We start from the raw sequence: 21,056 nt of genomic DNA, 5'->3' as shown, positions 1-21,056 counted from the left end.
AATTAGGTGACTCCCAAGCCTTACCTAGGTGGTGGGGTCGGAGTTAAGTAACGTGGACTGCAGTACCACTCTACCAAACACCGCGTCGTCTCTGGCGTACCGGAAGATGACGTAGCACGAAGCGAAAGTATGCACCGAGGACCAAGTCACTGTTCTGCAGATCTCCTGGATCAGCACCTGGGCCAGGAATGCCGCAGATGAGGCCTGGGCCCTCGTGGAGTGAGCGGTGAGGGCCGCGGTCGGTACACCGGCCAGCTCATGGCAAGCCTGGATGCAGGATGTGATCCATAAAGAGATCCGCTGAGAGGAGACCAGGAGGCCTTTCATCCGGTCCGCCACTGCAACAAAAAGCTGTGTTGATTTCCTGAACAGCTTTGTGCGCTTGATATAGAAGGCAAGGGCCCTAGGGACACTGAGGGAGTGCAGCCTCTGTTCCTGGGGACCGGCGTGCGATTTCGGATCAAAAATTGGCAGGAAAATGTCCTAGCTGGTATGGAAGGCCGACACCACCTTGGGAAGAAAGGCCTGGTGAGGACAAAGTTGCACCTTATCCTTATGGAAGACCGTGTAAGGCAGTTCTGAGTTAAGGGCTCAGAGACACGCCTCGCTGACGTGATAGCGACAAGGAAAGCTGTCTTCCAAGTGAGATAAAGGAGGGAGCATGAGGCCAGCGGCTCAAACAAGGTCCCCCATGAGTCTTGAAAGCACCAGGTTAAGGTCCCACGTGGGGACCGGCTGCCAGACCTGAAAGTAGAGGCGGTCTAAGCCCTTGAGAAAATGACCAACCATTAGATGGCAAAGACAGAGCGGCCAGACACACCCGGTTGAAAGGCCGAGATGGTTACAAGGTGAACCCTCACAGAGGACGCCACCAGGCCTTGCTGCTTCAGGTCCAGGAGGTACTCCAAAATGAGAGGCACTGGTGCCTGGAGAGGGGGTGTGTGGCGCTGGTAGCACCAACACGAAAACCGCTTCCACTTCATCAGATTCATGGCTCGAGTGGAGGGCTTCCTGCTCCCCATCAGTACTTATTGTACAGATTCCGAACACAGAAGCTCTAAAGGGTTCAGCCACACAGCATCCATGCCATGAGGTGGAGAGACTACAGGTCGGAATGGCAGAGGCGACCGTGATCCTGAGTGAGCAGGTCGGGAAGAAGAGGCGACGCGACTGGAGCGTCCATGGACAATTCCAGCAGAGTGGTATACCAATGCTGCCTGGGCCATGCTGGAGCCACCAGAATCACCCGTGCCCTGTCCCTGCATATCTTGAGCAGGACCTTGTGCACAAGGGGAAATGGAGGAAAAGCATAAGACAGGTGACCCATCCACAGAAGCAGGAACACGTCTGTGAGGGAGCCCGGGCAGCGACCTTGGAAGGAGCAGAACGATGGGCATTTCCGGTTGCTGCGGGAGGCAAAACAGGTCGATCTGCGGAAACCCCCACCTTCGGAAGATGGGGTGGATGACATCCAGTCGGAGTGACCACTCATGGGAGTGGAAGGACCTGCTGAGGTGGTCCACCAGCGCGTTCTGGTCCCTGGGGAGAAAGGACCCCACCGGGTGAATGAAGTGGGCTATACAGAATTCCATGTCGAACAACCTCCTGACAGAGGGGAGAGGAGCGGGCCCCCTCCACTTGTTGAACATGGCCATGGTGTTGTCTGTGAGGATTGCCACACAACGACCCTGTAGCTGTTCCTGGAAGGCCTGAAAGGCAAGGCGCACCGCCATCAGCTCCCGGACGTTGATATGAAAGGAGAGCGTGGATGGAGGCCGCAGGCACCGCATCTGAAGGTCTCCAAGGTGGGCGCCCCATGCCAGGGCTGATGCATCCATGACCAGAGACAAGGAGGGCTGCGGACTGTGAAAAGGGACTCCTTCGCACACCACCCGGGGATCTAGCCATCACCGGAGGGAGGCCAGGACCCGCTCCGGGACGGTGACCACCAAGTTCAGACTGTCATGACCGGGGCGATAGACTGAAGCGAGCCAAGCTTGCAACAGGCAGAGTCGGAGCCTGGCATGCCTGGTCACGTATGTACAGGAAGCCATGTGGCCGAGAAGACTCAGGCAACTTCTTGCTGATGAGGTTGGGAAGCTCTGAAGGCTCCAGATGAGGCCCATGATAGCTTGGAAACGAGCGTCCAGCAGGAGGGCTCGCGCCTGAACGGAGTCCAGAACCGCCCCAACGAATTCTATTATCTGGGTTGGTTCTAGGGTCGATTTTGCTCCAGTAACTCCCCACTTAACGTCCTCTCACTTAACATTGTTTCCATCTTATGTCCCTGCTCCATTACAGAACATGCTCATTTAAAGTTGAGCAATGTTCCCCTATAACGTCGTTTGACCACCTGCTTTGTCCACAGCTGGCAGCCCCCCCTACTCGCCCCACACCCAGCGCCTCCCGCCCGCCGGCAGACCCCGCGGATCAGCGCCTTCCCCCTGCTCTCCCCGCTTCCTGCCCGCAGCAATCAGCTGTCTTGCGGCATTCAGGAGGCTGGAGGCAGGGACAGGGGAGGCTGCGCGCTGTGTCCTCACTCCCCCCCCAGTCTCTTGAACGCCGCAAACTGCAGGAGGCCGAGGGCTAAGAGCCTCCTCCATGAGGAGCTGCTTTAAATGAAAGTCTCACTGCTTTTAGTCCGAGGACGAAACCCTTTACAGATCCTGCACTTCTCAGCTTGATGAGCCTCCCCCAGACACTTCAGGCAAGGGTCATGGGGGTCACCCATTGGCATGGGCTTAGAGCAGGAACTGCAGGGCTTGAATTCCGGAGCTTTGGGCATAAGCCTGAGAAAAAGAATCGGGGAGGAGGGGAAAGCCCCCGAACCCAACTAACACGAAGTAAAAACCAAACTATAACTAACTAACAACTATTAACTATTACGCTAGGGAGAGTGGAGAGCAAGCGAAGCAAGAATCCACAGTTCCAACGACCGTCATGGGCGGTAAGAAGGAACTGAGAGGCGCCAGGTCAGCTGGGGTATATACTGAGCGCCATGAAGGCGCCACTCCAGAGGGCTCCACAGCCAACCCACCGGGTCTTGCTAGGGTAAAACTTTCCGACAGCCGTGCACGCGGCGCACGCACACCTAATTGGAATCGATATGAGCAAGCACTCGAAGAACTGCACCTCTCTGAGCCTTTAGCACACCTGTCTCTCGCCATGGGCCCCCTCAGGGAGTCTACTCACTCTGGACCCCCAGAGGGAATAATGCAACCCTGATCTCTAGACCAGAACGACTCTCAGTCAGCGTAAAACAGGAGGGTTTATTGAGCGTCTGAACACAGCATAGGAAACTCTCTGGGCCCTCAGGCCTGGCTGCCCTCAGCACAGTACATCTGAGTCTTCCCTGCATCCAGGTGGGCTCTGCCTGCTCTCTCTCTCCAGTCCAGAGACTGCGGCATCTGATATCACCTGCCCCCAATCCCCACCTCTGTCCTTTGTCTTCTATCCAGGTAAACAGGGTTGCCTGGGACTCCTCTTAGCCGTCCTTTGTTCCCCACTGGCTGGAACCAGCTGGTCAGGTCACCAGGGTCCACTCTTTCCACAGCCCATTGTCCTCCCACTGGCCAGAACTGACTGTGACTCCCGAGCTGGGCCTCCTGGTCACCAGTCGCTGGGGTATCCATTCTCCCGGGCTTTGGCCAGGGTGCCAAGTTGTCGCTGGTTCTCTAACAAACTCCCTCTCCCATCACCTTGTTAAACCAGTAACACCCAGGGAAACTGAGTCCCACCCCCTTTGAAACCATTGAAAAAAAAATCAAGAAAATCCCCCACTTTGTTACACCTAACCCACAGGATTTCCTGTTATTCCAACCTGAACCCCCACCTCTCATAGCACCATCATATGGTGCTCCCCCATCACTCTAGCCCTGGGGCTCTCAGAGACTGAAAACCACCATGTGACTAAATGGGGGACTAAGATGAGACCCACTGAATTAGTTTCTCAAGGGCCTGAGTGAGGACCTAAGCATGGCTTGCTAGAGATGAGCACCCAGCCCCCAAATTCCTCTGCTACCAATGCCAACCAAACCCCAGGAGCCCTCGCCCCCAGCTCTGGTCTTGGCAGAGCCAGCCTCTTGTCCCATGCTCTAGCAGACATCTAGACTAAAGAGGCAGCCACACTTAAACAGAAGGCTCATCAGTGGCTCAGAGAAACATACAGCTTGAAAGCTTCTGCCACACATTAGGATGGGACTCGGACTTACTGGTGATGTAGGGATCAGAACAGATAAGCGAAACAAAATGAAATGGAAGGGTGACCCTCCAAACGAGACCTGGGCTTTGGGTGATCTACAAACTAAAGTGAGAGGCACTCTTTGAAATAATTGTTTATTGATACTGAAATTCCCGTATGTTTATTTCTCAGTTGACAAAACCTTCTTGTGTGGCTCTTTAAAAAAAGTCATCACATATGCACACTCCTCAATTTGGTAGCTGCCTCCCAGGGAAGTATACAAGCTGGAGTGGCACGGTCTTGTGGGGCTGGTTCTCAAGGAAAGCTTTTCCAGATTAAGCACCCCCCACCCCTACCCTCCAAAAAAGCCCATCAGCACAGAGGAGGGGAAAAGGAGAGGGGAAACCAACATTTTAATCAAAGGGAGGGGAAAAAGCAGAAGGAAGAATTGTCAAGAGCCCCACCATAAAACAGATTTGCAATCTGACAAAGAATCAATGTACAGATGATTCATCCAAGCAGCAGTGAACGCGCAGGTCCCACCCAGTTCAGAGGCTGCGTTACAATTTAAATCACTGCAAAAGAAATTGGAGAAAAAGTAGCAATAACACAAATGAAATTAAACCCCCCTAGGACTCCCACAGAAAGACTAGGGTTGATGTATGTCCATGGACTAGTCTCAAAGCTCTGTGGCCCCAGGCTTTTCAGTCAATAATTCAAGGTAGGCAACTGCAGCAAGAGGGTGGTATTAAGCACTTACTTTGTAGCTAAACAGGCTTATCTAATGATCATAGCAAATTCCCAAACTCAGGAATTCATCTTAGTCAGTTCTTGCCAGATAATTGGGGCCAGAGGGGAAAGGGTTAATATAGCAAAGGGATTAAGAAAAACTTCCCGCTCCTCAGATCAGTACGAAAACTAACTTTGAAAGGGAAAAAGGAAGTTGCAGGGTACTTTTAACAACCACCACCACAAAAGTAAAAGAGAGAAAGTACTGTATCACTTGCTGAGTTTGCTCTCTGGGATGCTGTGAGGGTCATCTAGTGGTCTAGCACACAGGCTTCAAAATCGGGACCTGACCAACCATGTACATGGCAAATCCTGAGGCCGGATGACACCAATGCCTCTGCCCAGACAGTGCCACAGCCACTACTGAGGCGTACACAGTCAGCTAGCTCCAGTGGTGGCTACTGGCAGAGGCGGCCAGCGTAAGGCCTCTCTGGACAGAACAGTCCACGTTCTGTGCTGAAGAGACATGTGAATCCACCCCCCTCGGTGGTTGATGCCCAGCCCTGATTAGTGTCTTTGAGGAACCTCACATCACCATAGAAAAAAGCGAATGAGAACCAGAGCCCCAGCAGGAGAGAGAGCCCTTCCAAGGAGCCAGCATTGGCTAACAGTTACCACCCAGAGACACGGCATCAGCCAACTGTGGCTATTAAATGCTGGAATGAGGTAGCCCTCTCCCCTCGAGGTTGCTGGAGGGGTCCCCCTGCTCCCTGCAGACAGCATCACTGGGGAGCAGAGAGGAGTGAGAGAAGATATGAGGGATCACTCTGACACACAGAGATGGGGAAGGGGAGGTGGTGTGTTCACAGGTCACAGCTGAGGGGGGGCGTCCTCAAAGGTGATGAGACTAGACTCCTGGCTGGCTCCTTTCCCTGCAGCACTGGCATCCCGGCTACTTTGGCTCTTCTCAGGGAGCAGCGGGCTGTCCGCCTTGGCACTTCCCTCATCCTCATTGTCCTCCATGCTGGGCCACGCTGACTGGTCCTCCACGCGTTTCAACCGCTCATTCAGTGCCTTCAGGGCGAGTTGTCTGCAGGACAAGGATGGACAGGGTTAGTGCAGGATCAGCTTCAGGCACTCCCAGGGAGACAGGACAAAGTACGTGTTACAGCATGCTGGGCACTTCATGGGTATTTGAGGGGTGGGGGGGAGATCTCCCAATGCTTCTATTGACCATCTGTCCAGCCCAAATCACCACTAGGGTGGGAGCAAAAGAACTCCAATACAATAGCCCTGCTCAGATCCCCCTCCCCCCCCCCCTTTTGCTGCATTTCTGCCCCACTTCCTCTGGTTCAGTCTCTGAGTGGCTACTGTTCCCCACACACCTCCTGCTGGCTCATAACTCTCTCCACCAAAGCTGCATGCAAGCTCTCCATCCCTCTTGCTTCAGGCGTATCTCCCGTTTATTCTGGCTGCTACTTCTCCCAGTCTGTGATGGGTTTACGGTTTAGTCCAGCCCCATCTGCTCATCACCCCATGGCAGAGCACCCTCAGCAGCAGCAAAGAGTTAAGGATGTGTCTCTGCACCCCCTCCACACTACCTATCTCCAGGAGAGGCAGTAGGGTTTGTGTGTCAGTTTCACTCGGGTGCTCTTGTGTGGGAGATGCTATGGGCAGTAGCGAATGCACCAACACAGTCCTCCTTAGTGGGTATGCCTTGCAGGGGAATTTCACAGTGCAGAGGCCTATGTGCCAGGGAAATGCAGAGCTCCTGCAGTTACTCCCCAGATCTAGCCACCAATAAGCACAGACCCTCCTGTGGCTATGTCTTGGATAGCCTTGCTAAGATCTGAACAGATCAGGATCTCCTGAAAGGTAGCAACCCACCAGGTTAGGCCATCAACACCAAGAGCCACATTTGGTGAAAACACCGCTGAATGGGATTTGGGAGGTTCTCCCAAGGAAGAGAATCTTTCAGGATCTTGGCTTCAGTCAGGACAGCATCTGAACCAAGACCCTCTTCCTGCTGCCCTCCCCAAGTATGGTCAGTTGCACTTATGGGTATATCCCTTGCGAATGCAGCATTGATATGAGACCCATGAGATTGGCAGAGACCACCTTTTACTATATGTCTGAATAGCTCCTACAGGGCCCTGATCCTAACTGAGACTTGTAGGCACTATTGCATAGTAATAAATACTAATAGGGACTGGGCAGCGATTCTGTGATCCAGTTTAGGCAATAGAAGGATTTCAGCCAGTCTGAACACAGAAGAGAGAACATTCTCCTCCCACACACTACACTGAAATCTTCAGAGACAAAGGACAAAGATTTCAAACACTGGCCTCTGAATTAGGGCCCCTAGGTCCTCACTGGGAGCTCATAGTGGCTCCTAAGATGTGTATTTGGACAATCTGACTGATTGGAGAGTCAACCCCTTCCTCCCTGGTCCTTCCACCTAACTCCTGCCCCCGAACGGACACTGCTGGAGTCCTAGAAGGCAGCACGACCAAACTGCAGCTTCCCTTCCTTATTAGTATGATGTCATTTGAAATATGCTGCTGGCAAAGAAGCAGACAAGGTAAGAGAAGCAGCTTATCGAATACCTCAGCTTGGCTGTAGAGTTAGATCACCCAGGAGCACTGTTCAGTGCCGCCGTTACTCTTCTGCTGATAACATTATCTCTCCCCCCCCCCCCTTTTCTGGGATTAATGTCAGCTCATCAGCTGAGGTTAAGCCCCCACCCTTCTGAAGGGAAATTCTGAAGAGTGTGGGAGTGTGTGTAGAATATATGTATGCCAGGATATTACATTTGGTGCAGGCCTGGGGGCATCCTGTGCCCCCATCTGCCCTGTGTTAACCAATGTCCACCCCCTCCTGGGAGAATCTTCCCTAGGCTGCTCCTACACAAACTGCTTCCCCCAAGCATGCTGGCAGGAAATGCAACTGTCATTATGCAAGTATGCATCCAATGAAGTGAGCTGTAGCTCACGAAAGCTTATGCTCAAATAAATTGGTTAGTCTCTAAGGTGCCACAAGTACTCCTTTTCTTTTTGTGGAGTGAAACTGGCATCATCCTTGTCAGTTTTACTCCTGCTGCCACTGGGGTAGGAGGGACACAGGCTTCATCCTGAGGCATAGGGAGGTAAGAGACTGAAGTGGAAGAGAGAAAGAAAGGAGGTGGAGGAGACTGACAGGTCAGAGGGTGCAGCACACATTGGCCAGTGGTTTCTTGTTCTTTGGGCCAGAACAGGCTGGGAGAGCTCTTGACACAGTGCAATCATTGCCTAAGGGTGGGAAGTGCCATTTCAGGCAACGCTCTCCCATCTAGCTGCCCCCAGCTGGGAGAAAGGGTCTTTGAAGGGGAAGGAGTAAAGGTAGCCTAGGAGATACCACTGCTGGATAAATATAAAATTACAGATTAGAGATAGTTTAAATCTGATTAATGAAATATATCCATGTTGTAAAGAGACCCTGACTAGCAAGCAGAAGGAATACCTTGAAATAATGAGTCATAAGGCCAGAGGGAATGAAGTGTGGAGGACGTCTGGTTCAAAGACTAACTGATGAGATAAGGGGACGTTTCTAAAAAGGCGGCCTCTGACCCATGCAGGTCATAGCGGATGATTTTAAATAAAACGAACAGAATCGGTCTTAAAATGAGCCAACATGGCCCTTCCCACTCCCCACACCAGTGTGAAAGCTTATGTGAGCCCCGGTGCATTGAAAAACTGTTAGTCCGCAAGAAGGAGCGGAGGCAAAGCCTTGAGGATTGTAAATATTATCTGGATTAAGATTGTAAATAAGGGTGAGCTATCTCCAACTGGTTTTTAGCTAAGGTCAGTAACTGGCAATGACATCACTTGTTTGTTGAAGGGCAGAAAAAGTAAACTCTTAAAAGGTTCATTGCTAACATCTGCCTGACTATGTTGGAGCAGACCAATATGGGTCTAAGCACTCTCGGGTTTAGCCCATTGAGTGTAAATATCTTGATCAAATGCTTATGTGTTGTTACTGTACTGGGTGTAGTAAATTGCTTATTATTTAGGCTTGTAAGGCATGTTCAAAGCAATTGTATAAACACCATTTGGCCTTTGGATTTAATAAAGGAATTTATGGTCAAACTAGCATTGTAATAATACCTTGCGCAAAAATTAATAATTCCAACACCACCCACAAAAACAAGAAGGGAGTGGTGAGATAGTAGCAGAGAAGCAAGAAGAGAGGGAAAGGCAGAAACAAGGACCCAAGACAAAGGCCTGTTAAACAGAGAAACCCATCTCTAGAGCTGTCCTTTCCCACCCCATGTATCCAAGGTAATTTAACCCTCATTGCAGCAGGAAGCCAGACCAGAGAAGTTAAAATATATGAAGCCAAACGGGTGCTTTATCTATTCTACATCAAAACAAGGACATTTGTTTTCCAAGTCAGTAATGGATTACAATGCAACCTTCACTGCAAGCCCCTTGCAGAGAGTCTGCTCTGAATCTGCACTGGCCATGGACTCACACTTGCTGTGCCACATTATCTAGGAGCGCTCACTGTCTACTGGGAAATTATGCTGCATGGTGCAAGATGCAGCATGAGACACATTCCAGCTCTGAGTCATTTCTGTTCACTGCCCAGCCACAGTCCAAGAGCCTGCCACATTTACTCATTGGATAGAAGGAGGGGAGGAAACAATTGTCTCATCCCTAGAGGCAAGTTCCCTCCAGGACATGGCTGAGGTATACTGACAAGGTAACTGGGGCTGGGGAGTTTGCACTGCTGCTGCTCATCAGATCCCCATTTCTGTGGGCCGAGTCTCCTGGGCTCTCAAGCTGGCTGCTTTCTCCAGCGCTAAAGTTGCTTTAAAACGTAACCTGGTGTATGTATCCAAAGGGAACAACTCCACATGAGTGCCTGGGACAAGGACGGACTAGACCAGGGATTGGCAAACTTTTTGGCCCAAGGGCCACATCTGGGTATGGAAATTGTATGGTGGGCCATGAATGCTCTTGAAATTGGGGGTTGGGAGGGGATGAGAGCTCTGGCTGGGGTGCAGGCTCTGAAGTGGGGCCAGAAATGAGGAGTTCAGGGTGTGGGAGAGGGCTCTGAGCTGGTGCAGAGGGTTGGGGTGTGGGGGGAGAGGGATCTGGCTGCAGGTGCAGGCTATGGAGTGGGGCTGGGGATGTGGGGTTGGGGGTGCAGGAGGTTGTTCCAGGCTGGGATGGAGGGGTTTGGAGGGCGGGAGGGGGATCAGGGGTGGGGAAGGGGGTTGGGGCGCAGGAGGGGGATCGGGGTGTAGGCTCTGGGTGGCACTTACCTCAAGCAGCTCCCAGAAGCAGCGGCATGTCCCCTCTGCAGCTCCTACATGGAGGTGCAGCCAGGCAACTCTGCACTCTGCCCTGTCCGCAGGCGCCATCCCTGCAGCTCCCAATTGGCCACAGTTCCCGGCCAATGGGAGCAGCGCTTGGGGTGGGGGCAGCGTGCGGAGCCCCCTGGCTACCCCTACGTGTAGGAGCCGGAGAGAGGACATGCCACTGCTTCTGGGAGCCGCGCGGAGTGGCGCAAGCCCCCGACCCCACTCCCCAGCTGGAGTGCCGGAGGGGGGCAAGCCCCAGACCCTGCTGCCCAGCAGGAGCTCGAGGGCCGGATTAAAATGTCTGGAGGGCTGGATGTGGCCCCCGGGCCATAGTTTGCCCATCCCTGGACTGGACAGAATTTAGCAGGTCTGCGGTAACTGCATGAGACTCAGTGCAACACCAACATGAGCCACAGGCCTAAGCCTGTTCCAGATCCCACCGTACCTCACCATCTTAATAGGACCCACCTGAGATTTCCTCTTCAGCTCATACGCAAAGACGCCACCGAATGAGAGAGAGTACTTGGAACCTGGGTCGGCTGGAGGAAGAGGAAGCACTTGAACCAGCAACATGCGCCATTGTTATTGCTCTCCCAGAGCTGCTTTAGTGGAAAGCAAACTGTCCCACCTTCTCTGAGGCAGGGCAGGGGCCAGGCAGGTCTAGGCCCACCCATAGCTAAAGGCCTGTCCCCTCAATTACAGGAGAGGAAGCTCTAGGTCCAGGCTACAATTAATTGCTGGGGACAACCAAAGAGAAAACAGGAATGGGCTTGAGATTAAAGGCTGGAAATCAAGGAACCAGAAGGGGACACAGAGCAGAGCACCCCAGACAGCACCCACCACTCCTCAAAGGCATCCCAGGAATCAGTAGACACTGCCCAGAGATATAAGCGGACAAGAAATAGGCCCCACAGGCACAGAGCACCCTTCCTCTCCCCCACTCCCAGCTCCCCCGCCCATAGCCAGCTTTCTTCTCCTGGTACGATGGATGGTCATCTTGGCTAGCACCAAGAGGAAGCTGACAAGCAGGTCCCGTGACATTGTGGGGCCGTGGATGGGGTGTGCAAGAATCAGATTCAGGGAAAAGTGCAATCAGAACCTTAGTAAGAGGTTTTGGAGGAGCCAGAAGAGGGGCTGCAACCTGACACATTCTGTATACACGTGCACCAGGGTCTCCCTCTCCCCACAAGAGGAACAGGTGTAGGGGGAAGTTTGTGAATCATGCCAGGTACACAACAGTGCTCACGACACTGTGGAGGAGTCACATCCCCAGTGGGCTGTGAGATCAAAGTGGAGCACAGACTGGCCCACCAGGGTTCCTCACCCTCAGCAGGTGGCAGCAGGCCCCGCCACTTGGTGTCAGAGTGGAACCAAAGGGTGAATAAGTGGATAGTATGAAGCATGAGCATGTACAGATGTTTCCTGGTCCTGGTTCAGAGGTGGACCGACTGGCTGGATGTCGTTCAGCCAACTTAGATAGCATGTCGGGGGCAGCCGAGGAGGCTCATGGGGCAGGGGCCTGATGAGGAGTTCTGGAGGGCTGGGGTGAGTGGAGAGCACCCATCCACAGGTCCCACTCGAAGAAAGTAAGAGAAGCAGGAGGCTAGGCTGCCCTCACCTCATGGCAGGCAGGGCAGAAAAGGTGGGGGAATGGCATTGTACATAAGAGAGCAGTATGGCTGCTCAGAGCTCCGGTATGAAACTGCAGAAAAACCTGAGAGTCTCTGGATTAAGTTTAGAAGTGTGAGCAACAAGGGTGATGTCATGGTGGGAGTCTGCTATAGACCACCAGACCAGGGGGATGAGGTGGACGAGGCTTTCTTCCGGCAACTCACAGAAATTACTAGATCGCAGGCTCTGGTTCTCACGGGAGACTTCAATCACCCTGATATCTGCTGGGAGAGCAATACAGCGGTGCACAGACAATCCAAGAAGTTTTTGGAAAGTGTAGGGGACAATTTCCTGGTGCAAGTGCTGGAGGAACCAACTAGGGGCAGAGCTCTTCTTCACCTGCTGCTCACAAACCGGGAAGAATTAGTAGGGGAAGCAAAAGTGGATGGGAACCTGGGAGGCAGTGACCATGAGGTGGTCGAGTTCAGCATCCTGACACAAGGAAGAAAGGAGAGCAGCAGAACATAGACCCTGGACTTCAGAAAAGCAGACTTTGACTCCCTCAGGGAACTGAGGGGCAGGATCCCCGGCAGAATAACATGAGGGGGAAAGGAGTCCAGGAGAGCTGGTTGTATTTTAAAGAATCCTTATTGAGGTTACAGGGACAAACCATCCCGATGTGTAGAAAGAACAGTAAATATGGCCGGCAACCAGCTTGGCTTAACAGTGAAATCCTTGCTGATCTTAAACACAAAAAAGAATCTTACAGGAAGTGGAAGATTGGACAAACGACCAGGTAGGAGTATAAAAATATTGCTCAGGCATGCAGGAGGGAAATCAGGAAGGCCAAATCACACCTGGAGTTGTAGCTAGCAAGAGATGTTAAGAGTAACAAGAAGGGTTTCTACAGGTATGTTAGCAACAAGAAGAAAGTCAAGGAAAGTGTGGGCCCCTTACCGAATGAGGGAGGCAACCTAGTGACAGAAGATGTGGAAAAAGCTAATGTACTCAATGCTTTTATTGCCTCTGTCTTCATGAACAAGGTCAGCTCCCAGACTACTGCACTGGGCAGCACAGCAAGGGGAAGAGGTGACCATCCCTCTGTGAAGAAAGAAGTGGTTCGGGACTATTTAGAAAAGCTGGATGGGCACAAGTCCATGGGGCTGGATGCTCTGCATCCGAGAGTGCTAAAGGAGTTGGTGGATGTGATTGCAGAGCCATTGGCCATTATCTTTGAAAATTCATGGTGATTGGGGGAGGTCCCGGACGACTGGAAAAAGGCTAATGTAGTGCCCATCTTTAAAAAAGGGAAGGAGGAGGATCCTGGGAACTACAGGCCAGTCAGCCTCACCTCAGTCCCTGGAAAAATCATGGAGCAAGTCCTCAAGGAATCAAACCTGAAGCACTTAGAGGAGAGGAAAGTGATCAGGAACAGACAGCATGGATTCACCAAGGGCAAGTCATGCCTGACTAATCTAATTGCCTTCTGTGACGAGATAACTGGCTCTGTGGATGAGGGGAAAGCAGTGGACATGTTATTCCTTGACTTTAGCAAAGCTTTTGATATGGTCTCCCAGAGTATTCTTGCCAGCAAGTTAAAGTAGTATGGGCTGGATGAATGGACTATAAGGTGGACAGAAAGCTGGCTAGATCGTCAGGCTCAACGGATAGTGATCAATGGCTCCATGTCTAGTTGGCAGCCGGTATCAAGCAGAGTGCCCCAAGGGTCGGTCCTGGGGCTGGTTTTGTTCAGTATCTTCATTAATGATCTGGAGGATAGTGTGGACTGCACCCTCAGCAAGTTTGCAGATGACTCTAAATTGGGAGGAGTGGTAGATACGCTGGAGGGTAGGGGAAGGATATGGAGGGACCTAGACAAATTAGAGGATTGGGCCAAAAGAAATCTGATGAGGTTCAACAAGGACAAGTGCAGAGTCCTGCACTTAGGATGGAAGAATCCCATGCACCGCTACAGACTAGGGACCGAATGGCTAGGCAGCAGTTCTGCAGAAAAGGACCTAGGGGTTACAGTGGACGAGAAGCTGGATATGAGTCAACAGTGTGCCCTTTCTGCCAAGAAGGCTAATGGCATTTTGGGGTGTATAAGTAGGGGCATTGCCAGCAGATTGAGGGATGTGATCATTCCCCTCTATTCGACATCAGGGAGGCCTCATCTGGAGTACTGTGTCCAGTTTTGGGCCCCACACTACAAGAAGGACGTGGAAAAATTGGAAAGCGTCCAGTGGAGGGCAACAAAAATGATTAGGGGACTGGAACACATGACTTATGAGGAGAGGCTGAGGGAACTGGGATTGTTTAGTCTGCGGAAGAGAAGAATGAGGGGGGATTTGATAGCTGCTTTCAACTACCTGAAAGGGGGTTCCAAAGAGGATGGATCTAGACTGTTCTCAGTGGTAGCAGATGACAGAACAAGGAGTAGTGGTCTCAAGTTGCAGTGTGGGAGGCTTAGGTTGGATATTAGGAAAAACTTTTTCACTAGGAGCGTGGTAAAGCACTGGAATGCATCACCTAGGGAGGTGGTGAAATCTCCTTCCTTTGAGGTTTTTAAGGTCAGGCTTGACAAAGCCCTGGCTGGGATGATTCAGGTGGGGATTGGTCCTGCTTTGAGCAGGGGGTTGGACTAGATGACCTCCTGAGGTCCCTTCCAACCCTGATATTCTATGATTCTATGATTCATGGAGCATGACAGAGGACATGCAGGGTTGGCAGCCCCATGCGCCGGCCAAGGGGTCCACCCAGTCCCTCTGATCGTAATCCAGGAGGTCTCTGATTCTGGTGGTGCCAGCCAGGACCATCCTCTCCACCACCTGCACACAGATATGGCGGGTTGCTTAGCAGCGGTTCTGTGAGGAGGTCCTCCCCCTCAGTGGCAGCTACAGACCTGGTCCCCAAGACTGACTTGCAGGTCCTGAGGAGGTCCTGGGAAAAGATTGGCAGCTCAGAGAAGCCTCAGGGGAGACCTCTTGAGTGGAGGTAGAGCACAGGGGCTGCAGTTAGCACCTCTCTGAACAAATCAGTTCACCCTAGGAAGCTTTAGTGAATCATGCTGAGACCCAGATGCTCTCTGATGTGACTAGAATATTGGTGTCAAGACATCAGCAAGGCAGGAATACCTATTTCCACCCTCACTGCAGGCACTCAGCTCCCACTGATGTCAACGGCAGCTTTGTATGTGGCACAGCTGCAAATCTGTGGCCTACCCTGGAAGAGAATTCTGCCTAGTTTTTAAAACCACTCCCCATACCCTTTTCTCCTGTCTGCTTAAACCCATCACAGACTTAGGACAGAGAGCTGCTTCTGCAGAGGGAATGTTCACATCAGCCTCTTCACTGCTTTGCCTAGTGCCCATGTCCCCAGCAATCTGCAGTCCTCATTGCCATTGTCTATACACCCCACGTTAGTCAGAAAGGCCAAAGCAACTGGGCTCTGTGGGAGTCAAGCTGCGTGGGTCCAGGAAGGGACTGAAGGATTTCAGATACAACTACTGCGCAGGCACTTAGGGCTCCCAGTGGCTCACCCTAACAGAAGGGCTGGTCACATGCCCTCTCCGCTCCCACAAGGCGTATGCACGTCTGCCTGTTTAAGCAAATGATGTGTCACCAGGGAGGGAGACTCTAAAGAAAAAACACCCACATCAAGGAAACTGACTCTCTGGGTAAAACACTCAGTGTGGAGCTCAGAACAAGCCACAGGGGCAAGGGGCTGCAGTGCCCACATGGTCTGCACCTGCTCCAGAGTTAGCCATTCTAAAAGGCCAGGGAGCAGGTGTACTCTTATCTGTACCCCATCACATGAGCAGGATCAACCCTCTATCCTGAAACGCGAAGCTTTCATTTAAAATTCAGCCAGCAGTCATTGTGAGGCAATAGCGTCAGCACTTCTGGATGAACTACGAGAAGCCAGCTTGACAGCCAGCTCTGAGGAGGAGGAAAAGAAGATCTGGCTAGCAGGACATTTCAGAACCCCATCCAGCCCAACATTGCAGGCAGCTAGGAAGGTGATATGAAGCTGAGAAGAGCTTTCCTCCACACAGAAGGGCTGGATTTCCAACCCTGAAGAAAGCTCAGATCTAGGGCATCAGCAAATATGTACAGATGGTTTTTATTATAAGTTCTGCAACTGCACTGGAGCCAAACCTTCCCTTTCCCCTCCAGGCTTCCTCCCTCAGTCCTCCAAACCTAAGCAAAACAAAGCATCAGCCTACCCCAAGAATACACCTTGACTACAGTGCATCCTATAATGCTCTGGATACCTGGCATTGGCAGCTGTTGCGGAAATGGGGAGTGCAATGGGGGGATTCATAGCAGAGGGCACACAGCAACCAGCTGAACTGTCAGTGCATGTTGTATTCTAGTTATTTGTTTTCCCGCACTAAAAATGTTCTCCACCCGGACATGCAATCTCATTTCAGCTCCTTCCCTCCCCTCTAGCAGGATCCTCCACATCTCCAGTACTCCTAGCAGGACTCCTCCACTTTAATCCATCCTGGCCGGTGATGCCACCTTCTGACAGCGGCTACCTATGAACATTCCTACTTAACCTGCCAGTGGAGGGACAGAGGGGTCCTCTCTCCACTGCACTTTTATCCTCAATCCCAACAGACCATCTGCAACCAAGAAACCATACAGTTGGGTGGGGATTTAACCCTTCGCCAACTCTCTTTTATCCTCAACTGATATAACAAAAGTCTGTTCCACAGCACAAAGCAATACATTATGACTTCTGCTTTAGGGAATGGCCACACAGTTGAATGCCAGGTGGAAAGCACCTGAGGCTGGGCAGCTATCTAGAAGGCCCAGAAAAGGCTTGAATAGAGACTGGGAGTGGATGTGTCATTACACAAAGTAAAATTATTTCCCTATGTTTATTTCCCGCCCTCACTGCTCCTCGGACATTCCTGTTAACTGCTGGAAATGGCCCACCTTGATTATCACTACAAAAGGTTTTCTCCCCCGCCCCTCCCCCCGCTGGTAATAGCTCATCTTAAGTGATCACTCTCCTTACAGTGTGTATGATAACATCCATTTTTTCATGTTCTGTGTGTATATAAATCTCCTCACTGTATTTTCCACTGAATGCATCCGATGAAGTGAGCTGTAGCTCACGAAAGCTTATGCTCAAATAAATTGGTTAGTCTCTGAAGTGCCACTAGTACCCCTTTTAGAGTTACCTCGCCCATTACATTGAGCCTTCATTAACAAGAACATGATTAGTTGGCAGCTCTTTTCAGCAGGTTCTTAGCTCCATTTCACGTTGTATGCTCCAAGCTGGGGTTGAGACTTATTTAAGCAAATCTTCCCTGAACAGCTTGTGGGAAATTACCAACTGAGCAGCTGTGGAGATGTGGCAGCTGCTCAGGTTACTGCCACCTCGCTAGCTCTAGCAGAAGCTTGAATCAGTTACCATTATTCCAAGCCCTATCTCCCCCAAACAGGACTAACCTGAATACAGGGAAATGTTTACACTGAAGACAATAAAATGTGAAGGTTTCTTGCCTCACTCGCTTTCGAAACTCATGAAACACACAATCAGATTGCACAGGATGTACAGTCAACTGAGAAGTTAAAGGGAATGTGTGCAAAATCTGACTATGAATAAAACAGTTCATGAAAACAAATTTACAATAGTGTTTGCAATTTTTGTTTTTAAATAGTTTGCCATTGAGTTTGAACCCAACCAGCTGCCTGGGTTCAACAGATCCAGGAAATGAAAGCGACTAGAAATGGTGAAACTGACTCAGCTCATTCTCTTCCCCATTCGGGAAAAGGGAGAAAGAGTAAACTAGCATGACTGGCAAAAAGCAAATTAAGGCCCCAGTCACGTGGAGACTCATGAACCTTCAGCCCACTGATTTCAACAGGAATATTCTTGCACTTAAAGTTAAGCATGTGCACAAGGACTAGATTATTAAAATGGCAAATATCTAAGCCATGTATTAGGAACAAAGTTAATATTTTTTAAAAAGGAAGGTTCAACAGCTTCCCTTGAATTCTTAAATGGGAATGATGAGAAGGCTCCCACTTCTGAAGTGAGCTCCACTGCTGATAGAATGTTCTGGTTCGATACTCGGAAAGTCCCTTTCCTTGGGTGGTTCTATTTTTCTTTTTTTTTCTTTTTTGCAGGTGGTGGGGAGAGAAGAATAGTAAGAGGTGAACTAAAAGGATTGCCACCTGCTGACCTCAGGATTTCATTCCCCTTAAGAGACCTTGTCTGTAGAAGGATCCCTCTCAGAACTTCTTGTGGTTACCATCGCTGAAGTTTCACTAGCAATAGCAATGGTTGGAGTGCTACTGTGCACAAGGCATGAGTGTTTTTAACAGTGTGTGGGCAGATCTGCTCTCAGTAGAACCAGATGACATTAGGCCCTAAAATGCAGCTGTCCCTCACCAGGGCCTCCACTGCTGCTGTCACTAGTAGGGCTGCAACAGGGAAAAAATCCTAGCGCAGACAATAGTTGATGGCTCCCCGATGTCAGATTCAGGGGGTAAACACAGAGCCCTGAATTCAGATTGAGAAAGGCAAGTAAAGGAGGGGCAGATTTTCAAACATTCCCTTTTTAAAAAATAGTCCTTGTAATAGTGGTCCCCAACCTTTCTGTGGGAATAGCACATTCCTATTCCCAGAAGACCGTGGCGGGCGCCAGACACCCCGTCGCCAAAATGCTGCTGAAAAGCAGCAACGCTTCTTGGCGGCATTTCAGCAGGCGGTTCTCCGGTGGCCTCACTCGGAGGCGGAATTGTGGCGGCGTGGTGTCTTGTGGGCGCACACAACTGCCCCGGCGGGCGCCATTGCACCCACGGACACCGCGTTGGGGACCCCTGCCTTATAACATTTAAACCTAGACATAGTCATTTGAAACCAAGCAGTTTTGTTGTCTTATTAAAACTCATCTCAGTTCTCCTTTAGTAGGTATCTAGCACTGGGTATGCTACATGAACTCATGATCTCTAACCACACAATATATTTCAAGGGAACATACAATACCTTCTCCTCTCAGCATCCTGCGGGTCTGTCCCAGGCAGGCTGATAGTGATGGATGAAGGAGCACCCACATCATAACGCTTCACTGTTTTCCGACAAACTTTTACCTTCACCAAGATGCCATGCACCAAGTTGGCCACCAAACCAATCACGGGCTGCAGGATCTCGGGGAAGAACGTGGCAAAGGCAAAGTGGTCTGACATGTCTCCACGTCCCCTACTGTGCCGCTGGTAGAAACGAAGATAGATCCAGCTGGAGAGGACCCCAAAGCCATAAGAAGCCAACAGGTTGCTTTCAATTAGGGTGGTCAGCCTCAGAACAGCCAGGATAAGGAGTAAGAGCATAGGGACCACTTTCATCCGCACCTGGGGCACCTTCAGGACAGTGCTGTCGCCCATGGTCTGCTTGAGGGCCACTAAGACTCCACCAAGGAAGCCCAGCATGCCGTGGATGCGAACAGTAAACAGGTACAAGAGATTGAAGGACCCCACGTAGGTGAGAAAGTAGGCAAAGGCTCCCAGAAGCCCCACTGAGATATTCACAACTGCAAAGAAGATCAGGAGCTCCAGTGCTCCCCACAGGGGCTCCAGCAGCCTACCAGCCAGCACTACTGTGGCCAGGCTCACACCAACGTCCCAGACATGCTTCTCCACCACACTGTGCGTGGCCAACGTCCAGATCCAAAAGTTGGGTGGAAAGAGGTAACCAGGAGTCACGCCGAGCCCGAACACTGTGTCCACAGCAAAGGATAGAAGGTAGAGCAGGATGACAGTGGCACAGATGGACTTCACTACCACGCTGGTGCTGGCCAGCACAGCTAGAAAATGCTGCCGGGCTACTGGGAGGTACCGGTTCATGTTGAATCTCTTCCCACACACACCTTCGCTGAACCAGTCAGGGGCCTTGATCTGATACTTTTGGGGGAGTCATGCATCCAGCAGCCCCCTCTCCAACTCTTCCTCAATATGGATAGAGTGGACCTCAGTCCTGACACCGGCCACCACAGGCCCCAGGAGAGGGGGGACGACAGAGCCTCTCCGCCCTGCTGATCAGCCTCCCCCGGATGGCAGAGCAGGGGACCGTTACCCTGCCTACCAGAGAAGCTGAGAGGGACGAGCCCAGATTCTCTTGGCCCTGCCACCCAAAATGCTCAGATACCCCAGAGCCCACTGGAGTCCCTCCACCCCACCCCCCTGCACGCCGTTACCCCACCGCCGCTCGTCCGCCCCACCCCGTGCCCCCTGCCCCTCCTCCCCCGCTCGTCCGTGCCCCCTGCCCCCGGTTACACCACCCCCCGCTCGTCCGCCCCACCCCGTGCCCCCTGCCCCCGGTTACACCACCCCCCGCTCGTCCGCCCCACCCCGTGCCCCCTGCCCCCGGTTACACCACCCCCCGCTCGTCCGCCCCACCCCGTGCCCCCTGCCCCCGGTTACGCCACCCACCGTGGCCGTGTGCGCACGGGTGGGGGGGCCAGGTCCCGAACCTAGGGGCGGGTCCCTGGGCCTGCCCCTCACGCCCCCCTTCACCTCAGGGGGCTGGCCGGCCTCTCCCCTGGGCCTGCCCCGGGCCCGACCCCGCAGGCCTCACTCAGCCTTGCCGCCCCCCGACCCCGCCTCCCGCGCCCGGCTGCGGCCCCGCTCGACACCCCACGCCGCTGAGCGCTCCCCCGGGCCAGGCCGCGGCCGCTCGGCGCCTCAGTCACTCACTCCCCCGCCGAGAGGCGACACGAACAAACACGGCACTGCGCCTGCACGCCGCCCTCGGGGCCCGCCCGCTGCACGCCGGGAATTCGAGTCTCGAGGCTGGGCACTGCCACGGGACGCAAGGGGGAGAAGAACGACACGTCCCAGCATGCACCGGGCTGGCCGGAACCAGGGGCGCCGTTGGCGAAAAGGGTGCTGGGGGGTGTAGTTTTGGGTGGAGATGGAGTTCTCCAGGGCAGGGGGAAGCTGGCCCGTGCGCTCGCTCAGACCGTGTCTCCACGAGCAGCCCGCAGGGGCTTGCGGAGGAGCACAGCGCGGGATGTGGCTGCCCCAGGGCACCACGATCCACACCGGCCAGCGGCTCCCTGTGCGCCCAGGCTCGGGACAGGGACTCAAAGCAGAATCCCAGCCCTGACCTAGGGAGCTGGGGGCCGGGAGGGGCCCAAGGGTGGGGAAATGGGACCTGCCTCGCCCGCTCCTGCAGCCG

At 52.5% G+C, this 21,056-nt stretch overlaps 1 protein-coding gene across 1 annotated transcript; it reads right to left on the bottom strand.

The window, feature by feature from the left end:
- Positions 1–4,295: 4,295 nt before the first annotated feature.
- TMEM115 (transmembrane protein 115) lies at positions 4,296–20,047 on the bottom strand. The gene is made up of 2 exons (XM_074958329.1): positions 18,870–20,047; positions 4,296–5,999 (listed from the first exon to the last, which is right to left on the bottom strand). The coding sequence occupies exons 1-2, from the start codon at positions 19,721–19,723 to the stop codon at positions 5,780–5,782; spliced, it is 1,074 nt and encodes a 357-aa protein (XP_074814430.1). The 5' UTR covers positions 19,724–20,047; the 3' UTR covers positions 4,296–5,779.
- Between the last annotated feature and the right edge of the window lie 1,009 nt (positions 20,048–21,056).

Source organism: Natator depressus, chromosome 7 (genome assembly GCF_965152275.1).
Source record: "Natator depressus isolate rNatDep1 chromosome 7, rNatDep2.hap1, whole genome shotgun sequence".
Classification (NCBI taxonomy): domain Eukaryota; kingdom Metazoa; phylum Chordata; order Testudines; family Cheloniidae; genus Natator; species Natator depressus.
This window is presented reverse-complemented; position numbering and strand designations above follow the sequence as displayed.

Coding starts and splice junctions, on each gene's coding strand:
- TMEM115 (XM_074958329.1), bottom strand. CDS start 19,723: ATGAACCGGTACCTCCCAGTAGCCCGGCAGCATTTTCTAGCTGTGCTG. Junction 6,000..18,869: donor CAGGATGCTGAGAGGAGAAG/GTATTGTATGTT, acceptor CTTGTCCTGCAG/ACAACTCGCCCTGAAGGCAC.